The following is a 22,489-nucleotide window of genomic DNA, read 5'->3' as shown; positions in this document are numbered from 1 at the left end:
ATGGAAATCACAGCCAACCATAGTCAATGTTTCAACTCCCAATTACACTGTTTTATTGCTTTCACTGTGATCTTTATAAACCCACAGGATAACATGTAAAAAAAACAAAACAAAACAAAAAAAAAACACAAAGATGTCTAAACCAGCATAATGGTCTCTCCCCTATACAGCACAACCAAAGGAGGCATTACATAAGCATAAGCACTTACAAAAATATGCTGTTGGTCCTGATACAATCTGACAACGAACTCTGAATTCCAAGATTGTCTTAACATTTGCAGTTGCTCAACCCCAGAGTCTACAAGAGGTAAAAGAATAAGAGCTTTGGTAGCTATGGCAACAAACACTAAATAACTGCTATCTGAAAAACAGATAATTATTATTTGATCCAAGCCAGAGGTATCATACTGTACATTAATAGATTTGGAATGTGAGAAATTCACAGTTATTTACAATACACAGGATCATTTTATTTTCTTACAATATCTCTGCTTTGGGGACCATTAATTGTAAAGCAAGTCAAATGCAATAAGTGTCAAGTGATGACATGGAGATTGTAATAAACATGCAATATGAAAAATAACTATTAAGACAATGTTATGAGGCAGGGTACGATAACGTAAGTATACAGCTCCCTTTAAGGCACCATATTATAAAAATGCAATAATAAACGTAACACATTTTTATGTACTTAAGATGACAAAAACAGCTGACAAAGAAACATTAAAAATATCAATTTAAGTATCATTCATTAAGCCTGAATTCAAACTTTCCACTGAGCATAAGTTTCATTGCAAAGCTTCCAGGTGCATGAAATGAGTGCAAGTGCTACAAACCTTTCGCTGCAATAACTCATCCTAAGTGATACTTTGCTTCTCTCTGATCAAAATGACACAGTCTGTTACAAACCTGTTACCGATGTGGATAAAATACAATAACGATGTCTTTTCCAGTTAAGGAACTTCGTCTACAAACGGTATTGCTTTCATTTTAAGTCTTGAAATGTCCAGTTTGTGTCCTCAAATATTCTTTTTGAATCTCCCTTTCAAATTGTGCTGATGAATCAAAGATAACATGGCTGATTTACTTGACAGCAAAGATCTGTTTCCGTGGGAACATGACACCTCTCCCCTATAGGCCAATCTCATCATCAAACTCATCTTCAAATGTGTAGCCCCTTCCACCATTTCCCACGTCTTCCTCCTCTGAGTCGCTCTCTGAATGGCAATTTTCAACCCTCCTCCTGTCCAGCGAGGTGACTCCTTCATACTCTGAGCTATGTGATGAGGCAGGACTGGGTGGCATATCCACTTTGTGATTGTTGAGCTCTTCACCACTACCTACCAGGCTGTTGCCCCTCTCGCTCTCACCCGCCGTTGGGCTGCGACACTCCAGCTCATCCTCATCCTGGAAGTCAAACCCTTGACCTTCTTCCTCCTCAGACACTTGACGAATGATCTCCTCTCGCTTGTCGCTGAATCGCACTTTTGGCCGTAACCCTTTTGGCTTGATCCCATTCCCATCTGTTATCCTGCCGTCTCCCATCTGGTTTCCATCTATCCCAACTAAGTTCTTCTCATTCAGCTCGTTCTGCATACTCACAGACACCTCCTCTGTCAACCCTTTCCCCTGCTGTGTTTCCACTGTGGCCGCGCCGCTGTTGGGACTAAACACCTCCTCCTCGTTGGTGTTTGTCCACTCAGAGTCAAGTCCCAGTCCGTCCATCACCCCGAGAACATCTCCCAGGATAGACGGGCCCAGATCCAGGTCCAGGTCCAGGGTGAATGAAGACACTGACTCAGAGTGCTGAAGATCATTGTCCTGTGGGCTTCCAAGTCCATCTGCGTTCAGATCACTGTGGTCAATTGGTATCTGAGAGTCAGCGGCCGGCAGGAGCCCTGGGGCCCCCAGGTCAGAACTGGGGGCCCCACTTGGGCCATGACTTGACAGGAAGGAGGTGTCACCGAAGGCGTCGCCTCCCCTCCCAATGTGCATGGTGTGGCGGAAGTCACCCAGTGGGGCTGAAATCATGGTAGGGTCCAGGCGAGGGGCCCGGGATGATTTGTGAAGTGGCATGACTGGAGACAGAGAAGGCAGAGAAGAGGAGATGAACCGTCATTTATTGAACAGGAGGATAAATCTGAATGAGAGACAAATCAAAAGATAACACGCAACAAAAAATAAGAAGAGAACAACTGAAAAACAGAGGCTGGAACATGAGTGTGCATATTATATAGAACAGTATTGTCACACTAGCACCAAATACGTCTTTCAGGTTATATGTACAACACGTGGAAGCAGCAGGAAAGGGTTTGCACAACCAAAACGAAACCAGTCACAATGAAACACAGCTCATCTGTACAGCTCTAGATTATTTCAAAAACCAAAACATAGCATTAACAAAAGTTTTAATCCTACATTCACAGAGCAATATTTTCACTTAAAAGTGAGTGGATCTCTGGGAGCTGACAGCCAGTTGAGACGTTTAAAGCTGTTCAGCATGTCAGGCCTCTGATAAGTGGCCTGCTACGACAGGCCAGCATGCAGACTTCACGAGGTTGTGCAATACTGTGGGAAACCAATGAGTTTTCTAGCACTTGTGCTGCTGTGAAGGCCTTGTTGGGGCTTGTACTTGAAACATATGCATGCAGTGTTAGCACATAGTTTTCACTACCCTGGGGGTGTGTGAGGGATAAACAAGACACTAGCTTTGTTCTCATAATTTCAATCAATAATTGCCCCTACCAAAACCCCATATCTAAATAGGAGTACCCTTTCCTGTAAGCATGACACATTGATCCCTGATGAGGCCTGCAATTGCTTTCTATAAATCCGTCTCCTCCATGAAATATAATGATGTTGACACAACAGGAGCTTTTTTACAACAATCATTAATGTCAAGTAGTATTTTAACCCCACAACAACAATCTGATGCTGTCTTTAAAGTCTGAACCAACTGTCCTGATAACTCATTTATCTCTAAACCATATACATGTGTAAAAAACAGGCCGAGAGAGAGAGAGAGAGAGAGAGAGAGAGAGTTGGGTTAGGGGAAGGGGGGTAATTCTTTTAACCCCCTCCCTCCCTCCCTCCTTCCCTCCCACCCCACCCACACATTCCATTAAATAATTTGAGGAGATATAATATTAGTCTATATTAATTATATACACTTACACCTCTTGCGGAGCGCGGGAGGCTAAAATCAATGGGTTGGCGCTGGGAGGAAAGGGTGGAAATGCCTCTTACCTCTGCTTATCAAGCAGCTGGCCGAGCGCTCCCAAAACACTCAAAGTGTGGAAAACTTACTTTGAAGTGTGTACTCTGGTGGTCGGCAGGCTCCCTCCTCGGTGTGCGACTTTTCATCTGCCTTTTCGCCTTCGCTTCCCCCTCAACTTTTTCCTCGCTCCTTTTTTCTCGCCGTCGTTTGTCGGTGTGAATTTTCTTTTCTTTTTTCCTAAGGGATGGGCATGGGGCGAGGAAGTGACGCGACCAGTTATTAGGGAGCGAGTGCTGGATTGAAAGTTGTGGCTGTCGGTGGGAGTCAGCACAGGCGGACCGAAGTTTTAATTATAGTGAAATCTAAGCAGCCTAACAGGCAACTCTAAACTTTTTACAAGGAAAATATTAATGAAAAATATCTGTTAATATATATTAAAATCATGAGCCAAAAGATATAATATGCGCTATTGAGCGGTGGTGGAAGAATGTGAGAAAATCCTTGTTATTATGCCGATATTTTTCTTAATTATCTAAGTTATCTAATTACGATCTAAGTCAAAGGTAATTCGTTGAAAAATGTACTCAGAGTAAAAGTTAGGCCTCCTGAGTCCTTTTTGCGGGAAACTATAACTTCATTAGATGTGACCTTCATTGTGCAATTGTAAAAGGACAAGAGTACAAAGTTCAGTGAAAGTAGATTTTTAATTGAAACAATAAAAGGAGAGCTTCACTAATACAGTAAAGCCAGATTCTTCCAGTTTTCTCTGCTCGGGGATCATTCTCTGTTAATGGAAACACAAGTTGTCAGTGTATGATGGGCCAGCTCCTAGTGTTTATGGAAAATGTGACTATTTTGTGAAGAAACGGCTTGAGATAGTGCAGAACTTGTTGCTTGTATGGTGTCAGTGATTTTTAAGAAGCGCTCAGCCCCACACAGATCTCATGGTGTTATGGAAAATCATAGATCTGGGATACAGCTGCGGGTGGCTCATCTGTAGCCTCACTGGGCTGAACTCTGATTCTATATATTAAAGATTCCTCTTCAAAGTTGTTTTTCGGCCTTCAGTCATCCCTAATTCTATACCAGGAAACCAGACGAATTCTGCCTATCACACATAACTTATTACGATGGGTTTGACTGGAAACTGACTGCAATTATGCTGTCTTTTGTGGAATGCAGTCTGTAAAGTCGGCCCTCATATGGCACCACTTTGTTGACGGCAGCACAGTCATTCCTGCCTTGGAGGGTGTCACAGGCAAAGAGGCAAAAATTAACTCACATAATTAACTTCTCATTCATTCACTCACACTGCCAGGTAGGTCAGAGATCCTCTTGAAAAGATGAGAGGGGAAAAATCTTTATCTGGGTCATCAGGTTTCAGGAGGAGAACAGTAGAGCTTCTTTGAGAAGCCCACCTCATTCAACTTCCTCCCATGGGTCAGAAAAACAGAACAACCATTACCGAACCCTAAGTATTCATACAATGGTGCAGGATAGTGAGTCATTGTTTGTGTGATCCACTCACACATCCCCGACATATTTGTGTGATGAGGGCTGAGCATAAGAGACAGCTAGTCAGATACACTTGGCAAACACACCATATAGTTGTGGAAACAAGTATATATTTATACCTGTTACAATATCTAGACACCTTATATTCAGATAGCACAGATTTTAAAATGTTTTCTTATAGATTAGTTAAAGGCATTGGCTAATGATTCTGTTATTATTTATTTGCAGGTCACACATAATTAAATCTGATAAGATAATGCCATGAGTGCAAAACTGAAGCAGAGGGCCTACTGACCCTCTTACCTAACATCATGGTCACACTCAAAATGCAGGGAAAAAGAAAACATATGCATTTAGGTGCCACAAAATGTATGCTCCCAGTGAAAACCTTATTGAGCTTAAAAGGTTATTTAAACTTGTTTGTCTGTCTACAACTCAAGAGGACATTGCTGCTGACATTGTTACTGAATACCATCAGCAACACTGGCTGGGTGACCTAATTTTACCTTCTACAGTCAGAAAAGACAGACACCCATCAGCTTAAAATAAACAGCCCTGCAGTTTATTGCCCCGCCACACACACACACACACACACACTCCACCCATTTGGGATCTGTTCACATACATGGAGTTGTTACTCTCACATTGGCGCCTGTTGAGCTGAGGACTCACAAATGACATGAAAGATTTTGCGGGTCCTGAACATGGACCCCCCCACCACCCCTTTCTACCCTCCTGCATCCAAATGAGCTTTATTGTCAGTTTTAAGAGATTTCTTCCACTGCCAAAGTATTGAAATAGTAACAGATGTAGAATAAGTGTAGAACAGCCAACACAAACTTCAGCTGGGCCTGAGTAAACTAAATAAAATATGCTGGCAGGTATCACCACATACTTTGCTGCCAAAAGTGACAGAGGCCAATCTGTTAATTCCCTTAGAAGATATCAAGGATTTCGAATATTTGTAGTGTCAAATTCAATGAAATTAATTCTTGTTCTTATTTTTTATTGGAAGAACAGTTGATGTGCAGATATTGAGAAACACTGTAGTTTACATAACAAAACAATCAGGGGACATAGTGTCAACAAATATTACACAAGAGTTTAAAGAATAAATGATAATAATGACAAAAAATAAAGAAGCAAACAAAAAAGACATTTCATACAATAAATAACTTGTCATGCTCTTCAGTTTCATGGATTCAGTTGTTGACCAAAAAAAAAAAAAAAAAAAAAAAAAAGACGGGGATGGGGATGGGAATTAGAAAAAGTATCTATATGATCCTTTCCAATTAATACCATTAAAAAACAATGGTAAAATTCACATAACTTTTTTGTGCTCATGATACATGGTGACACCTTTATACGAAATGCTGATATTATCCCTGTTTTGTCTGCCGTGGAAGTCATGACAGAAATTAACAGAATATGAGCAGCTATAGAAGAAGCGCATGAGAGTCTCAATTTCCTTATTACAAAATCATTATTATGTTTAGAAACAATTTTAGGGGCAATTATTACACACACACACACACACACACACACACACATGCCACAGCTGTGTGTCTGACAGGAAAGTGCAGTGGGAAATGAATAACACTGTATGTGAGAAGCTTTGAGTGTGTATTGTAGTGTGAAACCAAAAAAAAAAACAAAACAAAACAAAACAAAACAAAACAAAACAAAAAAAACAATAAGGGGGACTCATAAATGTGGATGAGGTGAAGTGGCAATGATAGCAGGACACTTAGTGGTCTATAACTGAGAGGTTTATATTTTATGTATAACCCCCCCATACCTCATTTATTTATTTTTGTTTATTTCCATTTAGTCTAGTAACGTCGATACCGTGACACATTGTTTTGTACGTGTCCTTTACTAGAATTTGAATGTTCATAAATATATTCTCAATTAAATAAATAAATAAATAAATAAATAAATAAATAAATAAATAATGAAAAGTTACGTTGAATTGTAACTGATGTTTGATGCAGACTTTTATTTTCATTTCCGGCGTCATCCAGTGCGAGGAGGGGCGGAAAGCGTCACCTGACTTGGCGAATATCACTTAACTGCCATTTTGTACCGGAGAAACAGCTCGGTCAGACGAAGCTAAACCCGAAGTTGGCCTATTAAAATTCACTTAATTTAGTATTTTGTAAACCTGGTCAAGATATTTGACGTTTGGCCTGTTGGCGTAGGTAGAGTTAGTTTCGTTTGGTCCTCTTGCAGCAAGTTAATGTCGGTTATCACGTCGGACTTCATCTTGTTTACCTTGTGGCCTTAACTGCCGGAGCACAGACCCGCAGCTAACGTTACCCGCTAGCGTTAGCATTAGCTTGCTAACGTAATCTAGCCTGGTCGGTGGCGAAATGGCGGCCAACGCGACACAGACAACCCCTACAACCAACTGGTGCGTCCATACTTTATCATTAGATGTGTTTTACACGGACAAACACGGTTAATGACGGTTATAAAGTGTGTTTAACTTATTGCCGTCGTAGTATATTTTCAGTTAACGGCGTTAGCTTAGCTCACGATGGTGGCTAGTGTTCGCAGCTTACCGAGTAGAGGGTCCATTTCCTTTTTAACCAGTAACGTTAACCGTTACACCCGTAGTCCTCCAGATGCTACCATTGCTATTAATGTAATTGTCATCCCAAAGAAACCAAAGGGTTATGTTATTACGTGTGTTAGTTGATATTAGTTGTATTAGCTACATTTACTTATGCATTCAAGTTACGGTTTGGGCCTGGCTCAGGTCCCACTGGTCAGCGCTGACTTAGTTAAAGTTAATGCAAATGAATGTTAGTGTTTAATACTAAAACTCGGGCGATTGCAAATGCTCGAATAAAACAAATAACACTTAAAATTGTCTGACTCTAAGTAATAATTGAGCGTGAGCAAATGTCTTACCATAGTCCAACCAGCTAATAGTCGAAATCTGTTTGATGTTCTGCAGCTAACATTACAGTCACTGTCTCCAGAAATAGTAATATTAACATTAGCCTGTATACCTCAGTATATTTATCCAGTTTACTATGAAAATGGTGTAGTTTTTCAGATATTTTTAGTGGTTTTGAATTAGGCTTTGTGCATTTTATGGAAGTGTCTTCAGCTCATTTCCTTTCTCTCTGTGGCAGGTCTTATGGGGCTGCCCCAGAAGGCCAGGTTCATGAAAACCCAGAGTGGGAGAAGGCAAGACAGGCTCTTGCCTCCATAAGCAAGAGTCAAAGCGCTACCAAGACTGCACAGGCAAGCCGGACTACAGCAGAGGTAGGTGTAGGTGTGTGTGTTTGTTTGTCAGAGAGAAAAAGAGGTGTGCTATTATCTCACCATATTTGGTATGTGTCTGTGCCATAATGAATAGTGTGAAACATCCCTGCGGTTCAGCCCTTCTGTTGCAGTGTCTAGATATTATGTCATGCATGTCAATATATTGGGATTATTATCTGTAATATATATTTTAACCTAAACCTAAAAAGGAGGAGAATCACAACTGATTGAAAATAAACTTACTTCATTAATTTGATGCTCACATCAGGCATAGGCTGTTTGTTTTTGGGATCCACATTTGTAGCACATCTGATCAGAGGTACACAGAAATTGGACACTTAATATTAGTTGTTTATTATTTCCACAATATTATCTAACAGCTTAATCTTATATCTAATCATTACTGTCCTGTGCATTTACCTGTGTAATTACCAATAAACCATTTTGTAGCCCACTTTGGTCCTTCTACTTAGGAGTGTTAAAGGATGAATAATTATTACTAGATACAATGTCATATTAATGACCAACAATACAGTGTCCATGCAGAAATGAAAATGGACTGAAGTGGTAACCTGTAGGGGTTGAGGAAAGGAGAAGAGCCAGATGTAAACTCAAGATGTTACTTCTACATAGGACACTTGCTAGCCCGCGGAGCCACCTGAACACCCTACAGCATTTGATCTTAAAAGATTATTATATTGTAATATTTTGGGTTTTAATAGTGTGTACATTCTTTCATCATTGCCCTTTCTCTCGCTTTGAGGTGAATGCTGTTCAGTCTACGACCATAACAGCAGGGCTATGTCTCCTTGTGTGTCTTTTCAGGCTGGTCAGTTTCAGCCAGCAGTGACTGACACTGCTGCCGTCCAGCAACAGCAGTACTACCAGTGGTACCAACAAAATCAACAGCAGTATCCTGGATACCCGTATCCCTATAACTACTACTATCCCATGAGCCCAGTAAGTTTATAGAAAATGGAGAGCAGATGGGGGGATAAGTTTAGATACATGGATCTTGAAGAAAACTGGCTTGTCATTTCAAATGCATTTAAATTTCTGAATAGTTAACTCTCCCAAACAACCACTGTTCCTGGAGGTTTGGGATGAATTGAAGTTTCAGTGCTAATATTTCATAGAAATAGCTGAATATAATGAATTAGCCCAATAACATGACTGTATCTTTGAATTTCCAGTATGGAGCCACCTATCCACCAAGTCAGTATGGCGTACCTCCAGGCCCTTTCCCAGGACCTCCAGCTCCTAATGGACAGGTGCATAACAGGAGTTTCCATTAAAATGTCAAATCATAATGAAAAAGTTACAAGTTAAAGGAATAATTCAACCCAAAATGAAATTTTGCCTTTACTTTCTCTATTGTCTTTGATTTTAAAAATATCAAGAGTTTGAACTAAAGACAATTTGAATAGTTCTAATTATGTGTGGTCACTCATTGTCAGTAGTTCTTCCAGTTAGTAAGAATAATCACGTAGCTAACTAATGTAGCTTGGCCATTTAGCCTTGTTTGAATTTTTGAGTCAGAAATATCAGCACCCAGCAAAGGAACTGATGAGTCATTGTAACTGATCAACAACCTTATCAAAACCTCCCAGATATTTCATGCACAATTTTTGCTGTTGGACAGTTAATTTTGACATTTAATCACTTAATGCTAGAGAAGTGCATCATTACCATATTTTTCCCCAGGCCCCATGTATGTATTTTATGCATATTTTTTAAATCTTAATTTTTTTGTTTCATAGCCCCCTCCTGTGCCTGGAATGGAGGACCAATCATCCACCTACCCTTCTCAACCTCAGCCCCCACCTCCTGCTACCCCTCAGCCCCCCCAGAGCCCAACCACCTCAGAGAAACCCCCTCCTCCCCCACCTCCGTCCATTCCTCCTCCACCCAACTCCCAGTATCCCCCACCTCCATCCCAAAATGCTTACAATGCCAACAACTCTATGCCTTACCCACCTGGTGACCCTAACCAAATGCGAGCTTACAATCATAGCCATGGAAGACCCAACTATGGACAGAGCTACCAGCCCCAGAACACCTATCAGGCTTCTCAGAATAACTCCCAGCAGCAGCAGCCGGGTCAGTACGGACCAGGGCTTGGCAGAGGAGAGGCCAACAAAAACAAAAACCAAAAACAAGGACAGCAACTCTGGCACCGTATGAAACGTAAGATTATAAATTGGTGAAGTAGCTCATATATACGATGATGATTCAGTTGAGTTAGTACAGACAACTGGATGTACATGGCAGTGTTTTTGTCTGGGAAATGTTTTGTATTTTTTCATTGTTCATCACTGCAGTTTAGAGAGGTAGCAGCAAGATCTGTTCTGTTGTGGATTTGTTAAATTAGATTTGATTAGTTGCGTAAGATAAAGATTTAAAGAAGACAATCTAGAGTGGGAGGTACCCCAGAGTCATGAGTTTTAGTAAAGTTTTAGTAGAGTTTTTGGAATTGGGGATGATCAATGTTACTGTGATTAGAAAAAGGTTCTTGTAGATCAGTTTTCATTTGTTCATTGATTACATGCTTTTTACAATTTTTGTTTCCACAGAGGCACCTGGGACAAGTGCTGTTAAGTTCAATATTCCTAAGAGGCCCTATCAGGTTCAGTGTTCCTTAGTTCCAAATCAGACCTTCCCTCCTGGAGAGCAACCCTCAGGACTGAATCCAACCCCTTCCTCACCTGCAACAGCTAATGCTGCACCTGGAGGTGCTCAGACACGGTGAGAACTGTGCTGTCGTCAGTGATGTTTTTCATGTTCCTTTTTTGTGAATGATGAGTTATCCGTTGACCCTCTCTGTGCAGTCCCCAGGACTGGCCCCAGGCCATGAAGGAGTATGTGCAGCGCTGTTTCACAGCCTGTGAGACAGAAGAAGACAAAGATCGCACAGAGAAGGTGCTGAAGGAAGTACTGCAGGACCGACTGAAGGATGGCTCTGCCTACACCATTGACTGGACACGAGAGCCATTGCCAGAGTAAGTAGAGGAGAAGATAATTGGTTACTTAGTATAGATTTTAAGCATTATTTCATCTGGGCCTTTTCATATTTCTTTGAACTGCCGTCCACGAGCTTCTCTGTTTATACAGATGAAAAAAATTAATTTATAGTTCAAGTGTTAGTTGAATACAGCTGTGCATCCTGGGTTTGCTTACAGGGCATTCAAACTGCCAGACTTGTGACACGAGAGGTTTTGATTACATCTGTGTTGCATTTATATTGTGGTCTTGTGTTTGCTGAGAATGGAGAGATTTGAATGGCAGTAATCAACTCCTTGCCAGTTTTCTGCTTTCCAAGTATCACTATTGTTCATTACACAAAATCACCTTGGTAACTGTGATGCAGGGTTATTAGTTGAGAAGTTGATTTTGTTGAGTATAAATGATCAACTATGTTTTCCTGATTGCTCTTTAGGAAATAACAGAGCTTCTAGTGACTTGTTGATTGCGTTGATTACAGTGTGAACACATTCTAAGACTTCAGCTCTTGCTTCCCTTTTAGATTGAAGGCCAAGCAGTCCCGTTGGGAGGCTGTGCCATCCCAGAGGACGTTGGATAGCTCAATTAGTCGCGGTGGAAGTACGGTGGCAGCTTCAAGAGGCAGGGGTGGTGGACACAGATTGGGCCATTACAGGAATGTCTTCTCTCAGAGGAGCCCCTCTTCCAGTTCCTCCCGCTCCTCCTCTCGTTCTCCATCACCCTCACACAGCCGACACAGGGATCGTAGCAGCCAGAGGCACAGGCGCAGGCAAGACATCAATTCCCCTCTTGTCTTTTATCAATGTGGATGCCCATTGTGTTCTTTTCTAAATACCATATTTACCCAATTAATCGCCCGGGCATTTAATACGCAAAATCAACTTGGACCCCAGGCGTTTAAAAGAACCAGGCGGCTGTTCGCTGCAGGCCTTTATTTATTTTTGCACAGGCCTGCACCAGGCCATTATTGTGATGACAGTTACTGTCCAACATATTTATAGTCAGTTGATTTAAGATTACGGTACACCCTTTTTTTATAACGTTAGCTAGCTCTCTTATTTTGACAGAAAACGGAACTGCCGCACAGTTATTGTGCGGCTAACTGTTTACTTCTGCAAAAATAAGGTGAATAGCCTCAATATAATGCAAATAATCGCCCCGGCGGTTATTCGGGTGGGCATTTAATACGCAAAATGGGTGCAGACCCCAGGCGTTTAAAAGAACCAGGAGGCTATTTGCGGCCGGGCGATTAATTGGTGAAATACGGTATGTGTTTTCTATGCCACCAGTGATTCTGGCTCTCAGTCAGACAGCAGCATATCCAGTGATCCTCGACCTCAGCTGTCGCGACGAAATCAGAAAGGAGGACGTGGCCGTGGTAATGACAGGGACCGAGGACGTGGCGAGAGGGGACGAGGAAGAGGAGGAAAAGCCAATAGAGGAAGGAGGTAAAAGAATAAATGTTTTCTTATAAAAGACATCATGAATTGTCAAACTTGGGCCAGCAGTCTTGCTTATTGATCACTTGTCTTGAGGGAACATAAATGCATGTCTTCATTTAGACATTCAGTTTTTCTGTTTTCTTTTTTAATGATCCGCCATTTTAATAACTTAGTAAAAAGTTAATGCCCATCACCTTTTACCATCTTCACCACTTCCTCACCACTCTTCACCACTTCTTTAGAAACATGGATGACTCTGGTATGGGCAAAAAAAGGAAAGGTGGAAGCGCTGGTCTGGATTTCCATGACCCGAACCGCGAGGCCAAGAAACAAAGCAGAGCAGCGCGCTTCCACAAACAGCTTCGCTCAGAGCCCCTGGTCCTCTCTATCAGTGCCCTGGACCTGCCCAATGGAACACAGGAGGGCCTCAGCTGGGAGGACTGCCCCATTGTGGGAACCTGCCAGGACATCACAAAGAATTACCTGAGGCTCACCTGCGCCCCTGACCCCTCCACTGTGCGCCCTGTGCATGTGAGTTATTACTTCCAACAAGGGGATGATGTATTTGTCCTGTCCATCTTTTTGTCTATTACCAATGTATCTCAAAAAGATCTTAACAGTGTGTCACGAAACTTTGTAGAAAGATTGGTCATGAGCAAAGGAAGAGTTGGCTTTATATTGGCTATTTCACTCTGTTTTTATAACTGATATGGTCATATAATAGCTTGTATGAAAGTTGAGAAATCCCGGAATGGATTAGTGTTGGCCATTTTGTATCGTTCCAAAACGCCACAAAATGGTGCTCATATGACACCATTTTGGGGAGCAGTTTCCAAGTTTGTGCATTCTGTCCTGGGAATCTGGGCAGAAAGACACAGACAGCTCCAGTCAGCCTTGGAAAAGCCTTGAAAAAACAGTGAACCCTCCCCAGGGCTTCTGTACAGCTGGTGAGGGTACAGAATATATGTAACGACTCTAGACAAACAACTTAACATCCATGATAAAGCCACCCAGCTTTCACTCAGGATTTTGTGGATAGGTAGGCTTTGTAGCTACTCAGCTGTAAGCAGTCAAATCATATGGACAGCTTGTTGCCTGAATGAGAAATAGCTTCAAACCATGAAGAGAAGTTATTGACAAGGCCGGATTATGCTTCTGCGTAAGCGGAGCATACGGGGGTTGTGCGACCACCACAGAGCCTTGCCACGCACCTCCAAAAAATTGTAACTACACAGAGCCCACGTAGCCCCCAACGCAGGCCCCCCACTGACAACAAGAGCTATGATTGGTCCGCCAAACTATATTATTTCCGGCATTTCGCCCCTTCCGGAGTCACGTCCTGTTGTTGTGCCGGCAGCGTCATTCTTAAAAGAACTGCTGGTGTGATCGCATCTCGACTTGTCAGTTGATTTCAAATTGTTTGGAAAGTTTGGATCATGCTGGATCTGGATCTAGTGCTGCTCCTTTTAAAAATGGCGCTGCCGGCACAACAACGGGAGGAGCAGCAACCAGATGCCACAGGGTCTAAGTAGGTCTGCAGAAAAAAAAAACGTGCCCCATAGCGCTGTGGCAGAGAATTGCTTAGCGTTTAACGCAGAGGTATGTTTGGCACACACCATCTGCGTGGCTGCATGCGCGTTGCTTTGAGTGTCCGCAGAACCATAATCCGGCCTTAAGAAGAAGAGGTGAAGATGCAATGACTGTCAGGCAGGATCTTATAGTTTTTCCTTTTCTTTCTTTGACTGGAAGTATGTGTTCACAACTCAGTATTTTAAGTGAAATTATTTGATTGCAACATTCTGTGAATTTAGCTGTTTTTAAAATCAGTCGGTGTTAAATCTTAACTATGCCATGCTCATCTATTTGTGGGAGACAAACTACATGAACATTGTTTCATTTGATTCTTGTTCGATTTTGGCAATCTGTGAAGAGGTAGCTGCAGTTTGTCGATTTTGTTTCTGCAAGCGATTGTACAGCAGCTCTTTACCATTTTTAGTTAAGGTTTCTGTGAACATGACACAATGCATGATCTCTCTCTTTGGTGACGTTCTGCTCTCTACATAGCACATTTTCTAGTTGAGGAATATATTTTATGTGCCTGGACCTGCTTCACCACAGACCACCGAGATTGGAGTGGTTACCTATTTCTGAACTCCCCTGCTGTTTACATCCAGGTGCTTAGAAAATCTCTGCAGGCAGTGAAGACCCACTGGAAGACCCACCAGGACTACACTTACGCTTGCGAACAGATGAAGTCCATCAGACAGGACCTTACGGTTTGTTATCTCCATTTATCCTTCCTCTCGTCGTTGGCTTTTTAAAATTATTTTATAAATGTGTCTTAATTGGACCTGACATTGCCTTAACCCTCTAGGTCCAAGGAGTTCGCACAGACTTCACCGTGGAGGTGTATGAGTGTCATGCACGCATCGCTCTGGAAAAGGTTAGTTTGTTTTCCTGAGGTAGTATTGCAGTTTTTGGTAATAATAACATTCAGATTTATCATTTTTATTATTATTATTATTGTTGTTATTTAAATATTGATTAAAAGTCATTTGTCATCAGGGCGACCATGAGGAGTTCAACCAGTGCCAGACCCAGCTGAAGGCCCTGTATAAGGAAAATCCATCGGAGAACATTGGGGAGTTTACAGCATACAGATTGCTGTATTACATCTTCACTAAGAACTCTGGAGGTATGCCGACATTTGCCGAAAAAGGCTCCGTAGTATGCACAGAAGCAGGTCCTTGTTGTGTGTATACATTATAGAAATTAGAAAAGTTATTTTATGTTGGAAATTGTTGTTATGTTGGAAATTATCAAAGGGGTTTGAAATCCAGGCAGAAAGTCTAGATTTTCCTTTATTGTGTATAATCAGAAATGCAGCAGATTGTAAGATTTTAACCCATAGAGGTCACTTCAACTATGCTTTCCAGCCACTAAAGATTTAGGCTTTCATCTTTTAATGAGTGGATATAATGCTATTAGGGTCACCTGCCATTGCCAGACCTGTGGCCTTGTGGTTCTTATTTTAACCAAGACCATTTTTCTTGCCCTCCAGATTTGACCACTGAACTGGTGTACTTGACTCCAGCACTGCGGGAGGATGACTGTGTGGCTCATGCTCTTGCTCTCCGTGCTGCCTGGGCTCTTGGCAACTATCACCGTTTCTTTAAGCTGTACCTGGCAGCCCCACGCATGGCCTCTTACCTCATTGATAAGTTTGTAGAGAGGGAGAGAAAGATCGCCCTGCGGGCCATACTTAAAACGTAAGCAATATGCCAAACAGATTTTTGAGCAAAAGATTTTTAGGTCCAGCTTATTAATTGATGAACTCTGTACCTCTGTTTCCTCTGTCCACAGATTTAGACCCGATTTGCCGGTGCAGTATGTGCAGTCCACACTGGGCTTCCCTTGTTTAGACTCCTGTATGGCCTTTCTTACTGGGCTAGGGGTCACCTTCTTCCCCTCTGACCCCAACAAGATAGACTGCAAAGCCAGCTCAGCTGTTTTGGCTGCGTCCTGAGGGGGGGGGAATGATGCAGGGGAGGGGGGGTGCTCATAAAGGGAAATACTTAAGGACCAGCAAGGAGCCTCTTATATGAATGCACTGCACTTCAGACACCTCAGCCTAACCAGTTGAGATAGAGTAGTACTGAGAAATCCCATAGAAAGATGTACACTAGCTGTCTCTGCTGCAAGACCTAAGATTAGTTTTCAGAACACAGATTTAATCATTTCACTCTCAGAGATAACAACTGATTTTAACGTTAGGGAAATATCTGCAAACACTACCAGTCAAATGTTGTAGTTTAGCCTAGTGTCCAGGTTGTTTCTCAAGATGTATGTGATGCCAGAAACATGAATATCATGTTAGATTGGAATAATCTGTATTTCCAGCACCGTGAGGCCAAGCAGTAGCAGAAACAGATCAGGGAGGAGCTTACCCTCATGGTTCCCTATCCATTACCACCCTCAGTTGTCAAAGCTAACAGTGTTTTGTTATGTTTTTTCCTTCCTCAAGTCAACAGCTCCAAACTCCTGAAGATTCAAGCCTTGTCACCAAAACAGAAAAGAAGAGCTACTCTTCAAGTCATTCATCAGGCCATCACCTACTTTGACGACAAGCCCAGGAGTTGAGGTCAACTTTGCATTTTCCTCAAGAGACTGTAAGCCTATGCTGATGTGAGGAAATGCCAGCAAGAAGAGGAGGTGGTTTGTATGTCCTGTCCTGCCCACTGTTCCCTCTAATTATCTGCGATTCACTCTTCATCCTGTTCCTGCTTTCCAACCATACCTCCCAGTGCCATGGACTGACAAGTCTGGTTCCTGATTTCATGAAATAATTCGTCCATTACCTCTTTCCGCTCACAGTTATGAAACCGTTGCCCAGCATTTGGAAAAGTGTTCCCTTTGAAAAGTAGCCTAGTCTATAATACGTCTCAATGTGAGCATTGACTTTATGTAGAGTAATGATGCAGGAAAGTGTTCAACATGGCATCCCTGATCCTCCTAATTCCCCGGAGCCAGAGTCCCACTTCCAAATCCCAGTGCAGCCACCGATACAGAGGGAATCTGCAGCCTTTGTTTCCAGGTAGAAGTCTCCTGTTGGCACGCGGAATCCTGGATAGCCCAGTCAGCACTTTCTTTGACAGCGAATTACAGCGGTGAAGCACATCTTTGAGTCATCGGCTCCAGCCTTATGACCATGGAGATGTCATCAACAGAGTCGACGAGGACCACTGTCTTCAGATACAGCAGTAGATTAATTCTGCTTACTGAAGCACCAGAGGTTAACCCTGTTGCTTCTCCATGAAGAAATGGCAAGAGCGGTTTGTATTCTCCACCTGGCTCTGGTTGGCAGGCAGAGCACGTATGTATGGCTGGTAAGAGAAGGGGACTGCTGTGGAAGGAGTTGGATGACAACACTGTAGGGATGTATGCCTCACGTCCCCTCTGTGTGTGAATAACGTAAAGGATAGCTTCCGTCTATAAATGATATGTTTTTCTCTTTATTTTTTTATTTTTTTCCCTCTTTGGACAGCAGTATTGACCTTCCTCATTAAAGTGATTTCGAAGTAGAAAACATAATTTTGGAGCTGCATTCAGCTTTTAACACACATTCACAGTTAGATTTTGATCAAATTAATTGAGTATAATGCAAATTTTAAGCGCTGTCTGCCCGAATTGGAATGAGTAAGATCCCAGGGATATACAAAGACTTGCTGCTGTCTGAATGTGATATGATAAAGTATTCAAAGCTAAACTTGTGATTTTTACACTTTTGCAAAAAGTCGTTTTCAATAAAGACGGAGATTTGAGATGAATGAGAATAGCTCTTTCATATCCAGCTTATTTAAGTAATTCTGGTGATAATATTTTCCTCAATTAAACAAATTGACAGTTCTGCCCACATATCTGGTCACATTAATTGGAAATAAACAGTAGATTTCTAAAGCGGCAGTGGCACCATAGTTTTCTGATGTGATATTTTGGTCGTTTATCTTCTAAAAGCTAGTACTGATCACTACCTAGATAAATTGTGATGGTGGTCAGCAATATGTTTTAAACCCTGTGCCAGGATTTTAATCATAAATGTACAGTTAATGATTAGATCTGCTGAAAGAAGGAATTTGCATGTTACAAAAATAGTGATGTAATTTGTTCGACAAGTATGGGAATATTTTTGTCCACTTAATTGGGAAAGGATCCTTCTGATCGCAAGGGTTACAAAACTAGTAATTAAAACATGCAAGTAAATGCACTCACAACTGAACATTTCAGTATCAGTTGACTTCATTTTGGTGCTTATTTTCCTACTAAACCAACTTGGATGCTACAAATTGAATGGGCAGAAATATAAAACAAAAAGACGTTGACATGTTCCTCACATTTTCCCCCTTTGTTATTTCCAAATCTTTAACCAGTGTTAACTGCTAGTCTAGAGCTCCTGAGCCTGAGGTGTTTAAATATGTGGTGTAACTGACTGGAGCATGAGTTGATGCAGGCTTACTGTAAAACCTTACTGCTCATTTGTCTACAGAGTATATTTTTGTAAATATGTATGATATTGCTGTGATTTCTTTTCAGTTAGTATGTAGTTTAAGTTTTTTTGGTTTTTGTTTTGGTTTTGTTTTTTGTTTTTTTTGTTAATACAAGGGTAAGTGTGACTATTTCTTTCCTGTGGTGCACAAAACTATTAGACCATTTTGTAAATATGTAAATTTGAATACAGGCCGTGATAGGTCTGCTGGGTTTAAGTTTTTGCAGATGTCTTAGCACTATTACTATTGCAGTGATTATATTGTGGAGGGGGTTGATTGTTGCCAGTTTTCAGTACTAATTTCGTTTAGTGCCACCTGAAAAAAGCCATTTTTGTTATTTGCTCTCAAGTCATTAGAGAACATGAATTCTCAATTTTATGCAAGAGGCTGCACAGGCTTTCTCAAACCAAATCTGTGCTGGATGTCAACTGTAATGCTTTTTTTCAGATTATATGCCCACCTTAAAATTGCTATGTTGATTTTAAATCCCTGAACATATTCTCTTTGCTGCATGAATAGTTATCACCATTCCATCAAATTCAAATGGTGAGAAGGTTCTGGTTTGTAAATTGGTCTAAATGGACACATTACCACAGTTTATAAATGTCCCTTAACAGTTTCCATATTGACATTTGGGAAGCAAACTCAGTGTCAGCATTGGGGAGTTAGTGTATGATTGATGCAGAGGTGGTTAGGAACTCATTAACTAATTGGACTATCATTGCCAATCATGTGCAGTAATTAAAAAAAAAAAAGCACAGAATGGCCTTCCACAAAATGATTATTTTCAGCTAAGAACAGGGTTGTCAAATAAGTTTTGTAAACCTGGTTCATTGCTGTTTTGAATATGCTCATTGTAGATCACTGTTCAAGCACAGCATTGATGATCTCAACATGTTCTTCTTCCTTCTCCATTGATCTTACCCCCTGACTTCTCTCTGTTCCCTTCCCCCTTCTCTAAACCTTTCTCTTACACACCACCAGACCTCTCACTCTTCTGTTTGTAGTACTGCATTGCAGGAGCAAACGGAGTGCTAAGTGGGGGAACATCCTCAGCAGCCTCCTCCAGAAGACAGCCGGAGAGAGCCAAGTGTGAGCAATCCAGTCTTGGTTTGATCCACTCGAGTTCAAGCCATACTGCTGATAAAATACATGGGAGCCTCACATTATATGTGCAAAATGTTGATTTGCTGCTAATGTCATTAGCTGCTGCTAACCTTAATCTAAAACAAATTATTTCTTTGTTACAGTAAACCTATCATGTTTAACTTTGAAACCAGCTGTGTGTTGATGGGAAAGTCAAAGATTTGTGGTATTCTGTTTGCCCAGATGCATTTGTATTTTTAAATAATAAACACCTCAACAGTTAACTAGTGAGAGTTGTTGATGCTGTTTATAAGAGTAAAATCATTTTTTCCCCAGTATTTAGCAGTTTGGTAGTATTTATTTTTATTTTTGCATAGATGTGGGGACTTACTGTAATCGGATCTGTGAAAATAATTTGCTGTATAGTTTGAGAATTGTTTCCTCTTTCTCAAAATGGATCTGGACATACAGAATATCTTCCATTCTTATCATCAAAGTTGACCTATATTTAGTACAGTTGCTTTTTGTTTTAATTTAAATTTTTTGTTTTTGAAGTATGTGGTTTCATTTAAGCAGGCTGTCCTTACATTTTGGAAAAGTGTTGGTGTGTGCGCCCATGTTGAATTGCCGTATTGCTTCACATGCGATGGATTTGTTGAGTGATGGCTGTTTGCGATGGCTTGTGTAAATGTTGGAACCTTTTTACACAGGGATAAAATGTATACATCTTTTGTCTTTTTCAGCATTGAGACTACAGAATATTTGCTTTTTTATTTTCCAGTAGAAACTTCACCCCAGACAACTAACAACATATATCTTAATTTTGAATGTTTTTCCTCTGATGCCCCAGTCATATTTTTTTCCAGTATTGTTTTTTTGCTCCCATGCACTGTATATCTCATCAACCCTTTGTAACTCTTTTCCTTGATATTTGGCACTGGAAGACCTCCCATGTTCCTCACCTCAGCTGTATTTATTTCTCACCATTTTCTTTTGACTCGTTTCCATTAGAAATCTCGTCTTTTTCTCTGTTCTCCCTTTTCTCTGTCAACTGGTTCTTAACCTGCATGTCATCCCCTCCCATTTCCTCTTCCCTCCTATGAATTTCTAATCGTTATCTGTCTCTTCTCATTCTTCTTTTCCTTTTATGTTAAGTATGTTAGTGACAGTGTTTGCTGAGTGCAGCTAGCCACTCTAACTAGTAAGTATTGTATTGCATCTGCAATGCTTTTAGTTTGTTTCAGCTGACTAACAACTAAAGCTGAAGGTTTAATGGCATTGCCCCCTCCCCTCTGCCATTTTCACACCTCTATAGATTTGATATGGTAAACTGCCATTTTGTAAATATTGTGTACAAAATATCTTTTTGAAGAGCCTAATAAAAATATAAAGGACCTCTTGTTCTCTTTGAATTTTGTAATGCATGTTGTTAGTTGGTTATGGGGGGAAACATACAAGGAATTTAGTATGTATCCATATACATTTGAGAAATGAAGAGAAAAGGTTGCATTGACTTACTTTATTGTGAAATGTCTTGTATCACTCAAAAGAGAGACACCTGTGACACTGACAGAGCTGCAGAAATGCTAAATCAGTTTGAAGCTTAGCCCCCCATTTATATCTTGGACATTTTCACCTCAGCCCACACACAGCTGAGAATAAATGCTCATGACTGATGATTTCAAAAGAAGAGGGAGGTTGGACAAAAAATAACACTGCAGATTAATGATAGTAGAGATGAAGAATACAGCAGTTTAATAGGGAAAATATGCTGATAAAAGTTGAGAGAAAAGTTTATTAAAGCCCTTTGAAGGGATAGGAGGTACGAAAAGGGGAAAAATTGAAAAACTGAAGCAGAAATTGGATGTAGGAGGACAAATGTGGATTAAATGGCAGAAAGTTGGCATGAAGTGGAAGGCAAGGAAAATATTGAGGTCAGAAATGTTTAGGCAGGAAGAAGCAAATAGAAAACAGCAAAAATATAGAAAATATGAATAAAGGAGACAATATACAGAAAAAAGGAAAGACAAAAGCTTGTGAAATATCAAAATACATGCAGACTGAATAGGTTTATATCGAGCACATTCACAAAAGGCCGTTGACACTTTCTTTGACCTAAAGTGGAAAGAATGATGTGATGTGTAAGCTGTTTATAATGGCTGATTAAAACAAACAAAAAACTGGAGCCCATTGTGAATGTGCTGCATGAAAAATTGAAAAGTTTTAAAGATACAAAACAGCTACATAGAAAAGAGAAAAGAGCGGCAAAAACTGTAGCTCAAGAATACTTTTTTGGAAATATATATCAGGACAGATGCGAATACCAGACAGTAAAGCAGAGGGAAACAAAGGAAAGAGGCAGAATAATAAGGACAGAAAGAGCTGAATCATCATGCAGCATGCAAAAGGAAAGCAAAACAATGGGAAAGAATTAAATTACAGCCACAAAGAGAACATCTAAATTAAAGTGAGATAAAGTAGAAACAGAAAGATCGACAACAGTAATTTGGGGGGATTTTACACAGCGTGTACTATAGTGCAAATTACAAATGAAGCCAATAAACTGCACTGCTCAGGAAGTAGATGAAGGATGACAGATAACAGCTAAATGTACGGAGTGTACAGTGTGCTGAGGTATAGTTCCTGTGCAGAGCAGGGTGTTACGAAGAAGAATAAAGAATCAGAGAAAAAAAAAACAGATTGACAAAGAAAAGCAGGAAAGGAAAAAGCACTGAAACAAGGAAAGCAGCAGAAGTAATAAGGAAAGAGGAGTAGAACAAAATTAGTAAATAGAAAAACATCTACATGACTGAAGCTGTTTCGGTGTCTAAGGCCTGTGTCATGGTGACTGGGATGGTACAGACACATTTGATATGACGGGGATATGATAATCAATCTGTCATCATTTT

At 40.8% G+C, this 22,489-nt stretch overlaps 2 protein-coding genes across 2 annotated transcripts; one reads left to right on the top strand and one right to left on the bottom strand.

The window, feature by feature from the left end:
* Positions 1-23: 23 nt before the first annotated feature.
* On the bottom strand, positions 24-3,462 carry cdc42ep5 (CDC42 effector protein (Rho GTPase binding) 5). The gene is made up of 2 exons (XM_030073500.1): positions 3,307-3,462; positions 24-2,078 (listed from the first exon to the last, which is right to left on the bottom strand). Exon 2 carries the CDS (start codon positions 2,074-2,076, stop codon positions 1,132-1,134), a length of 945 nt encoding a protein of 314 aa, XP_029929360.1. The 5' UTR covers positions 2,077-2,078; positions 3,307-3,462; the 3' UTR covers positions 24-1,131.
* Positions 3,463-6,796: 3,334 nt separating this feature from the next.
* Positions 6,797-20,975, top strand: leng8 (leukocyte receptor cluster (LRC) member 8). The gene is made up of 15 exons (XM_030071632.1): positions 6,797-7,145; positions 7,876-8,008; positions 8,834-8,968; positions 9,202-9,279; positions 9,769-10,195; positions 10,582-10,753; positions 10,837-11,007; positions 11,532-11,777; positions 12,298-12,456; positions 12,693-12,981; positions 14,625-14,726; positions 14,825-14,893; positions 15,016-15,145; positions 15,512-15,719; positions 15,814-20,975. Exons 1-15 carry the CDS (start codon positions 7,105-7,107, stop codon positions 15,974-15,976), a joined length of 2,523 nt encoding a protein of 840 aa, XP_029927492.1. The 5' UTR covers positions 6,797-7,104; the 3' UTR covers positions 15,977-20,975.
* Positions 20,976-22,489: the final 1,514 nt, after the last annotated feature.

Source organism: Myripristis murdjan, chromosome 16 (assembly GCF_902150065.1).
Source record: "Myripristis murdjan chromosome 16, fMyrMur1.1, whole genome shotgun sequence".
Lineage (NCBI taxonomy): Eukaryota > Metazoa > Chordata > Actinopteri > Holocentriformes > Holocentridae > Myripristis > Myripristis murdjan.
Note: the sequence above shows the minus strand (reverse complement) of the source record. Positions and strands in the feature narration are given on the sequence as shown.

Coding starts and splice junctions, on each gene's coding strand:
- cdc42ep5 (XM_030073500.1), bottom strand. CDS start 2,076: ATGCCACTTCACAAATCATCCCGGGCCCCTCGCCTGGACCCTACCATG.
- leng8 (XM_030071632.1), top strand. CDS start 7,105: ATGGCGGCCAACGCGACACAGACAACCCCTACAACCAACTG. Junction 11,008..11,531: donor ACACGAGAGCCATTGCCAGA/GTAAGTAGAGGA, acceptor CTTCCCTTTTAG/ATTGAAGGCCAAGCAGTCCC. Junction 15,720..15,813: donor CTGCGGGCCATACTTAAAAC/GTAAGCAATATG, acceptor CTCTGTCCACAG/ATTTAGACCCGATTTGCCGG.